This window comes from Pygocentrus nattereri, chromosome 23, assembly GCF_015220715.1.
Source record: "Pygocentrus nattereri isolate fPygNat1 chromosome 23, fPygNat1.pri, whole genome shotgun sequence".
Taxonomy (NCBI): Eukaryota; Metazoa; Chordata; class Actinopteri; order Characiformes; family Serrasalmidae; genus Pygocentrus; species Pygocentrus nattereri.
In genome coordinates this window covers 6,640,955-6,649,728 of record NC_051233.1, presented here as the reverse complement: position 1 = coordinate 6,649,728, position 8,774 = coordinate 6,640,955, and the positions used below count along the sequence as shown (strand labels likewise).

The 8,774-nt window shown below is 37.4% G+C and overlaps 1 protein-coding gene across 1 annotated transcript in view; it reads left to right on the top strand.

Annotated features, from left to right (window-relative positions):
- Window positions 1–989: 989 nt before the first annotated feature.
- LOC108430399 (myosin light chain 4-like) overlaps window positions 990–8,774 on the top strand; it is a 34,363-nt gene continuing 26,578 nt past the window's right edge. Inside the window, exon 1 of the mRNA XM_017702863.2 lies at window positions 990–1,174. Coding sequence (XP_017558352.1) covers window positions 1,153–1,174 — 22 coding nt within the window. The 5' untranslated portion in view covers window positions 990–1,152. The remainder of the gene's footprint in view (window positions 1,175–8,774) is intronic.

Genomic DNA, 8,774 nt, shown 5'->3' with positions numbered 1-8,774 from the left:
ATTGAATCAAATCATAAGGTGCCAAGAGATTCCCACGCCTAGTATATGTAGAGGATTTACTACAAGATGTAAACTATTGGAAGGCATCAAAAAACAGAAATGCTAAGTTCGCATTTGCCAAAATAACCTAAAAATCCTTCTCATGCATTCATTGTTGATGGGACTGCTGACAGAAGCAGTGGAGTGAATTCTGATGTGTATACGGCTATATTGTCTGCTGAAATTCAGTCAAATATTTTAAAAAATAATAATTGGATGTTACTTCACAGTGGACATGGACATTGACTCCAAAGTGTACTGGGAAAGCAATCCAAGTTCACAATGGCCAAGTTGTGACTGACTGCAGTTCAATTGATTACACGTTTTTACCCATTTTGGATATAAATACGCTAAAGCTGAATGTCTACATATTATTTTTATTTCAACGTTAATGTGCTGTAGTAGACAGCTAAAAATATCCAAATATTTAAGGACTTAAGGTTCTTGCTTCTTTGGTTTGGATGAATAGCTTTAGTAAAGTCTTTAATTGGTGTAGAACCTTTACTCTACATGGCAGTTCATTAAAATCGAAAGGTTTTTTAAAGTCAAGCATCTCATTCACAATTTTTTAAACAAAGCATCCACTGAACGGATCTTCAAGGAACCAGAAATGTTTCTTTATGGCACCACTCAATTTTACGTTCAGCACATTTTTTCCCCATTTGCCAGTTATGACGAATGTATCTATCATAACCCGCCATGTCAAGGACTTCGCGGCCGGCTGAGTGGTGCAGCAGCGTGGGTGTTAGATGCAGATGGCAGTGCAGTGCATTGTGGTCTGCGGGTGGGCAGAGAAGCGGGCAGGCAGGCAGCTGTCGGCCAGAGAGCCTGTCAGAGCGCTGATGTGCTGGCCGAAGAGAGGTCAGGGTGGCCCACCCTGCAGCCCTCCTTCTCAGCAGAGAGAGAGAGAGAGTGATGGACAGCTCCACAGGACTGGACTCTGCAGGACCTCCAAGCTGCTGGGGAAGAAATGGAACAGATGCTGGAGGCTTGGTCTTTCACAAGCCCTGTGGAAGGCACACCAGTAGAATGATGCACTTCAACCAGCTTCACAGGGAATTTAAGCATTAAATATATACTTTTGGATAATGGAGTAATGAAACACTTAACCAGATGATGTCAGCATGTTACGTGGGTAAGTTGACAAAGTAGCTGTTGATGCATTGATTCTACAATCATATTTTGAAGGTTTATTTGCACTTCCCTTATTTATATATCATGCTATCTTAATCCTTATTTATGGCAATAAAAAGAGCCTTCTTATAATTGTATAGAATATTTTTCTCATTCATGCCTCAATGGAAACAGTGAAGTGGAAGTGCAGGTTTAAATTCTTTATATAACATGTTTGTAGATAGATAAGTAAATACGGAGATATTTTTATATTGAAATTTATTTAAATTTGGTGAAATATTTATACTCACTGTAAATACTCATAACATTTCATAAAAATTCACAACACATTTAGTTTACATTACAAAATCATTAAAAAAATAAGTGTATATTTACATACAGTAGTACATTATTAGATGTGTCATGACCTGCATTTACATTCAGTTTACATTTGGATGACCCTCAATAGAGTCAAATCTGCACGTTTTTTAATGTGTTAGCAACCAAAAGGACAAAACACAGCAAAAATGTGAAGTGTGTTCCACAAAAACATGACTGGAACTTTTCATTCAAATCAGAATGAAAATATCACCTCCTTAACGTATAAAAACAAGTGTAGCATGAAAGGAAAACTTAGAATTTGTACTTGTAACCCAATTTGATTGAGTTAGGATTCATAAATAGTGAAAATAAAATGATGGCGTCTTATCTGTCTGGGCTCTCAGGGAATTTCTAGTTTTTGCACATCTTATCTGATTAGATGGAACTGAAAGGGCATCTCTACAGATTTACTAAATGTTTGAACTGTATTTCGATGCTATATTATCACAAAGATAGAAAAATATCTATACAGTTTAAAAAGTGGCTCCTCACATCTGCCTAAAAAATGACTTCATGTGGTAAAAAGTAAATGAAGTAGTTTTATTCAACCTACATAAATGCTTTGAATGAATGATTTCAATCAATGGAGTATTTTAAGTTGAATAATACTTATGAAACCAAGAGCATTCTGTCCAGAAGGACAGAATTATCTTTCAAAATGCAAAGTTATGAGACAAGACATCATTGCTCAGTCAAAATTGCTCATAGCAAGGTTCTACTGTGACATAAATAATTTTTGGAATTTGTACAGTTGGGAGAATACATTTCTCACAGTCTGCCTCCGACTTTTAGTAGATTTTTAGCTGTGTTAACCTCTGCAGGAGTCTTTAAGCCTTATAATATGTGTAACCCTGTCCTCTTTGCCCCTCCTTACGCCCTATGGATGTGATGTAAATAAAATGATTGAGGCAAGTACATTATGTGCTGCCAAAAGTACATTTGTCATTAATGTTATTGTTACCTATTGGCCAAGATGTGAGTATGTAACATGTAACACGCTCTATATACATACATATATAGTATAGAGTGTTGTTTGTTCAAAAACACTGCTTATTATTGTGGCTATGCTGCAACCTAAGTAACACTTAAGCTGATGCTGAGTCAGTGTTGGTCTCAAAACATTTTGATGAAATTTTGTTTGCTTGTGTCAGGTTTTTTTTGTCCAAACTGAAGCTGAGCCCAAAATTTTGAAACACATCTATTTTATCAACCTGAACTAAATTAAGTGACTAAAACCTTTATGTTTTTTTTTGAGACTCAAAACCTTTTTGGACAAAACTTTGTGGGGCTTGGACCAGTTTTAGAATAAAAACTTGATAATGTGGTTCAGATTGAGCTTATACAAAATTTTATTTTGCTCCAGTTTAGTTTGAAATTTGATGATATGGTTCAGGTTAGGTTCAGACACAATTTTGTTGGACTCAAGTGAGGTTCAGACTCAAAACCTGATATGGTTTGGGTTAGGTCAGGTTCAGAGAAAAGGTTTTTGGGCTTGGGTTGAGTTCAGACTCAAAACCTGATAATGTGCTTTGGTTTGGGTCAAACTGTGACACATTTTGGGCTCAGGCTCAGATGCTAAGCTTAGTGATGTGGTTTACACTGGATTGGGTTGAGACTAAATGATGTGGTGTTGGGTTGACCCTGGACAAAATGTTCTCAGGCTCATGTTGAGCTGGGACACAAAACTTGATGTGTTTCCTTATCATACAAAATTTTAGTTGGGCTTGGGTTGGGTTTGGACTTAAAACATGATGATGGGTTTGGATCAGACTTGAGCAGAAAGTTTATGGATTCTGATCAAAATTTGACTTTTAAAGCTTTGTTCACTACTGTAGTTTTTTGCTACATATATATATATATATATATATATATATATATATATATATATATATATATATATATATATATATCACTGACATTAAACCTTTAATATCCCAGGCTCATTACATACTAAGCCTTATTATTCAGTACTTACAGTACAAATTGAACTGAGTTTAAGTTATCAAACGTGTGAAATAAAACAAAGTGTGTAATAAACTTTAGGCCAACCAGCGTTTTGAAGGATTCCTACATAAAGACCTTGTGACACATAAGCACTGAATAACATTTAAAAAGAAATACTTGACTACGTATAAACAGTTTGTCAGTAATTGCAAGATATATTTAAGTTTTATGAAGTAAATGGCATTTTATGGATATGGACTCTTGACCAAAATGGAAATGTGTTCCACTTGTAACAAGGTATTATTCCCGAGTAATCTAACTTAAGGAAAAAGTCTACATAAACGCACATCATTTCATGAAATATGCCCTTAAGCTAGTGATATGAGAACATTTACAAGAGAATGTGAATGGAAATCATTACTTTATGTTCAAGATGTTCTTAACTAGATCAGTGTTATAACCTTATCAGTGTTAAAAAAAAAAAGAGTCAATTATAAAATGATAACGAGTGTGTTGTATCCTTATATATGCAGCCATCAAATAAAGTTTTACCACATTTTTAAACTGAATCGAATGGACAGGTCAGCAAGGGCTGAGATCATTGTTTTATGTTTTTTTTCTTTAATGAAAAGATTTGACAGAAAATTTCACTGAACCGGCACTGTGCTCTCGTTTAATTGTCGGAAGGGATTGTTGTTTGCGGGCATATCTCTGTTGTTGTTTTTTAATCCATGGCCGGAAGCCGTGAAATGAGATCAATATGGTGTGAAATACAGTTTTCTTAGGCTCCACTGTGAACTACAGCATGTTTCTTGTTGTTAACGGGCAAGCCTGGGCTGTCCCATTGCCAGACATGTGGTGCCATGTGGGGAATGGGCTGTAATTGCTAAGCTACAATGCTATTATTTGGGATGCTGTCAGATTGCCGTGGGACCTGCAATGTAGATGGATTAAACACACTTCATGGTGAATTCAGATGCATACACGCTGACACTCTCTCGCTGTCTCTGCGTCTCATATCAAACCCTCATCCCTGTAACACAATTCCTATGCATTCTGCCTTGTCCTGAAGTCACTAGAGAAGAGGTGGTGTCCCAATTCTTCCATTTTCCCTTCTTTTACACTTTTTAATTGGACTTTATTGTGTCAGCCGTTCAGAATTAAGGCATATTCCCTCTAATTCTCCTGATGGCCTCTGGAGCAGTGAGCTAATCAAATGCACAAATTCCCACAGCATTAACACTTTAACTGGCAGCTCCTTAAACATGCAAGGGCAATAAAAAAAATCAAAAAAAAAAAATCAAACAGTCTTGGATCATGTATTCATCTCCCTGCAGCCGTCTGCCACAGAATAACGAAGGGAAAAGGTTACAGATTGTGGTGGACCATGTGTGCCCCATGCACAATTCGATAATAGGGGCATCTGATTGTGCTTTTAGGGGTCTGGGGAAATATTCCCCAGAGAAACAGAAGAGAAGAGGTAGAATAATGGTAGAATGATTTCTACCATTATGGGGTTTATAGAACATTAGGAAAAAGTCAATCCAACATAGTTAGAGTTTGTAGAAACATAACTTGAATATGCAGAAACCTTAAAATATAGATCTTGTCAGTGGACGTCTGGATAACGAAGGTGATTGGTACAGTGTATTGAGTAACACCACAACCTTCTACGCTGTAGACTGGAGTTCAATCTCCACCTGGCAGCACCCTACACTATACCAATAAGAATCCTTGGGCAAGACTCCAAACATCACCTTCACCTACCTGTGTAAAGTCATCAGATTGTAAGACTCTCTGGATAAGAATGTCTTTTAAATGAATATTTATTTTTTGAAAATGTTGCTTCTATGTTTGTGGTCCAACCAAAAGCATCTTTAAAAATCTCTCTGTCCACAGGAGAATGCAGAGATGCCTTGGAAATGCTCATGTGAGCAGGAGGCGACAGCGCCTTAAATGTCAAATGCCTTAAAAAGAACACCATGAGCTCCGCATACAGCATGTGGTGTAATGCAAATCAGCATACTTGTGCATTTTGACTTCAGTCTGATTTCTGCCAGAAAACAAAAGCCAAAAAAAAAAAAAAGCTGCCATAGGGCTTCTTAAAAATGTCCACCACATATTGCTGCTGTTGGAACGAATCTCATCTCCAAAATAATAACTTTGCAGGACAAAGAGAAAAAATTCTTATCATAAATCTTTATTTATATTTATGGAGGTCAATGGAGAAATGTCTTTTTTCCACTGTTTTCCAATGTTTTGACCATGTTGGACATTTAGGAAATTTTGACACAAATGTCCTTATTCAAACTAGGTCAAACAACAATGGAGGCTTTGTCACAGCAGCAATGATATATTCATATGGTGGAGATGTTTGAAATTTGTAAAAATGTAAAATCAAGTCAATGTTTATTTATATTGCATGTTTCACAACAGATATTGCCGCAAAGCAGCTTTACAGAAAAAAAATAAATCAATTCTGGGTTCGAGCTCCAATCAACAAACCAATAGCAACAGTGACCAGGAAAACACTCCTTCAAATCAAGACAAATAAACCTTTAGAGGAGCCAAGACAACCTGAACATATGTAGAGTTGTGCAAATAAGCATTATAGTACAGAGGACTGTTTATAAGCACTCCAGCTCTGGGAAGTAGATGTTATATTGGCAGATATAATCTAATTTATTATCTCTTTTCATTAACTGAATGGGAATTTTACCAGTGTAAAGGTTGTCCAGCCTCACCAGAGTAGCTATTAAAGAACGCATTTGTGGGGGGAGAATGGAGAGGCGAACTGGTCTTAGTTCTCCGTAATCAGTGGAGTGATCAGTCAAGCACAGCGATGAAGTCCTGAAGGTCCTGGCATGGTTCTTATGGAGCTGCTGTACAGTGATGCAGTGTGACAAAGATTGAATGATCTGAGTGGGTGTAGCTCCCCTGCCCCAAGAGGCACAGCTGGCCTGACCTTCCTAGAGGGCGGGAGAGAAAGAGTGAGTGTGTGTGTGTGTGTGTGTGTGTGTGTGTGTGTGTGTGTGTGTGTGTGTGTGTGTGTTAGTTTTTATAAATTTCTAGGACAAAAACAGACATATAGGTGGGAAAGGTTAGGCTTAGGCTTAGAACATTCTTATATGTATGTACATATTGTATAATCTCATTTTATAATACGTGACTTTTTTTGGGAAGCTGTCATGGGCTGCAGGTTAGGAAAGCAGCCCTGATAGGGCTGCCCACCGCTCCAGGCAAGTAAGCTTACTGTCCACGAGTGTGTATGTTCACTGTTATAGATGGATTAGAGTGATATTAGAGGGTCAGTATTATATCATATGTATATCATACAAGTATGTATCTCACATGTCCACTTCAGTTTTGACTCAGGTAATTACACAGTTTCTTTACCGCTGATGCAGCATAACGTTATAAGTACTCTCTTCTGCAATTACACATGCATAACATGGTGAATAGATAACTATAGCTACCTAAATGTTAGGAAAGTTGACATTTCCAGATGCACTGGAACATACGCTGTGCAGATGCAGTGTATGCTGGTGGAAAAACAGGCAGTTCACATGAAAACATGCGGAATTACTTAAGCGAACATATGCTGTGACAGCAACCAACAGCAATCTGTGTAATTTTATTAGTGAAATGTTGATATACTTATATCACCTAATCTGTGAATTACTTTTAATGGTGCATACATCTCCAGTAGTTACAATATTGTTGAAAGTGCTTTTAATTTGAAACAATGCAGTTATGTGGGATCAATATTGTTATTGCATGTAGGTGCTTATCTATTTTCAATGTTGGAACAGAATTTCATCTCTCCAAAGAAGTAGTGATGATTTTAATAGGAGAAAAAACTGTTAGCTTCAAACAAAAGAATTTATTTCTAAATTTGAGCAATTTCTATTGGTCCGTTCACTATAAAAAGTTGAAATTTTCAAATTGTGTGTATATACTCAATAATGTATACATTAGTCACCTTGTGAGTTTAAGGTGGTAGTCACTCCAGGCTCCTGCAGATGGTGTCGCACGAGGATGATCAGGCTATAAATGCCTGCAAGGTGTGTAACGACATTCATCGATTGAGAAGAGGTGGTACAGTGCAGTAAATGTCTCATTCTATATGTGGAAAATGGGTCACAATGCAGATGTTAAGGATTGGCAAAAAGGAGTGATTGCATTTGGGTGTGCCAAAGGCCATGGTGTGAATAAAGAAGCTGAATTTGCTGGTGTATCAAAGCATGCAGTCGTTCGGATCTAACAGTTTACAGGAAAGTCTCATCAGAATTGTGGCCAAAACATGAAACTGATGGACAGGGACCACCGGCATATCGCTACCAGGCAAGAATTATATATATATATATATAATACTATGTAAAACAGCGTGGGTGTGTGTGCGAGTATTTGTGTGTGTGTGTGTGTGTGCTCTTGCAGACTTCAGCAATCTGGCCAGCTAACAAGGCAGGTGCACATTGCCCCTTGGCCTGTGAAATTTTTCGAGAAGAGCCTCTCCACATTATTGTCAAGAAGCGTCCTTAAGACTGAGCTGCCTGGGCTGTAACGAGAGCAGGTAAGCCAGCCATAAAGCTTGAGGAGATCGGGGACGAGGTTTATGGGGAGGCATTAGGGACTGAATAACATGTTTTAACGATCAAGCTGACATGAGAGGAGGGGTTGTACCCTTTCTAATAGGGGTTTAGGTTAAGGCCAATGCTCGTTCAGGGTCCCACTCGGAGGCGTGTCATCTCCTGTGAGGTCATACTGCTTGACTTCACTTGCATTATCCTCCAGTCATTGACAAGACCATGAAGCTGGGGCAGACTGCTGATACTCTACATCTCTACATCTCTTCATACATTCTCGTTAATGCGTTTTCACTCCTAGACGAAATGTGGTTCGAATTTGACTAAATATCATTATTTGACTTGACCATCCAACAAAAGTCTCAAACTGTATTTATTAATTAATGAACGATTAAACATTTGTAATCAATTTCTAATTGTGCACGTAAATACACATATTTACATTGTCACTTGAATAAATGCGGTATAATAGAGCCAGATTACTACTGAGGTTTATGGTTTGCCATCATCACCATTATCTTTACTCGCATTGCAGTAAAACAGTCAAATTCTCAATTACAATAAACAGAATAAAATTAGACTATATTCTTTTATTATTATGGAGTTATTATCATTGTTGTGATTGTGTGTATGATGTTCAGCAAAACATAACTATACTAATTACATTTTACACGGTGCACCCCTTAGATATATTTAGAGATATTATAGTCA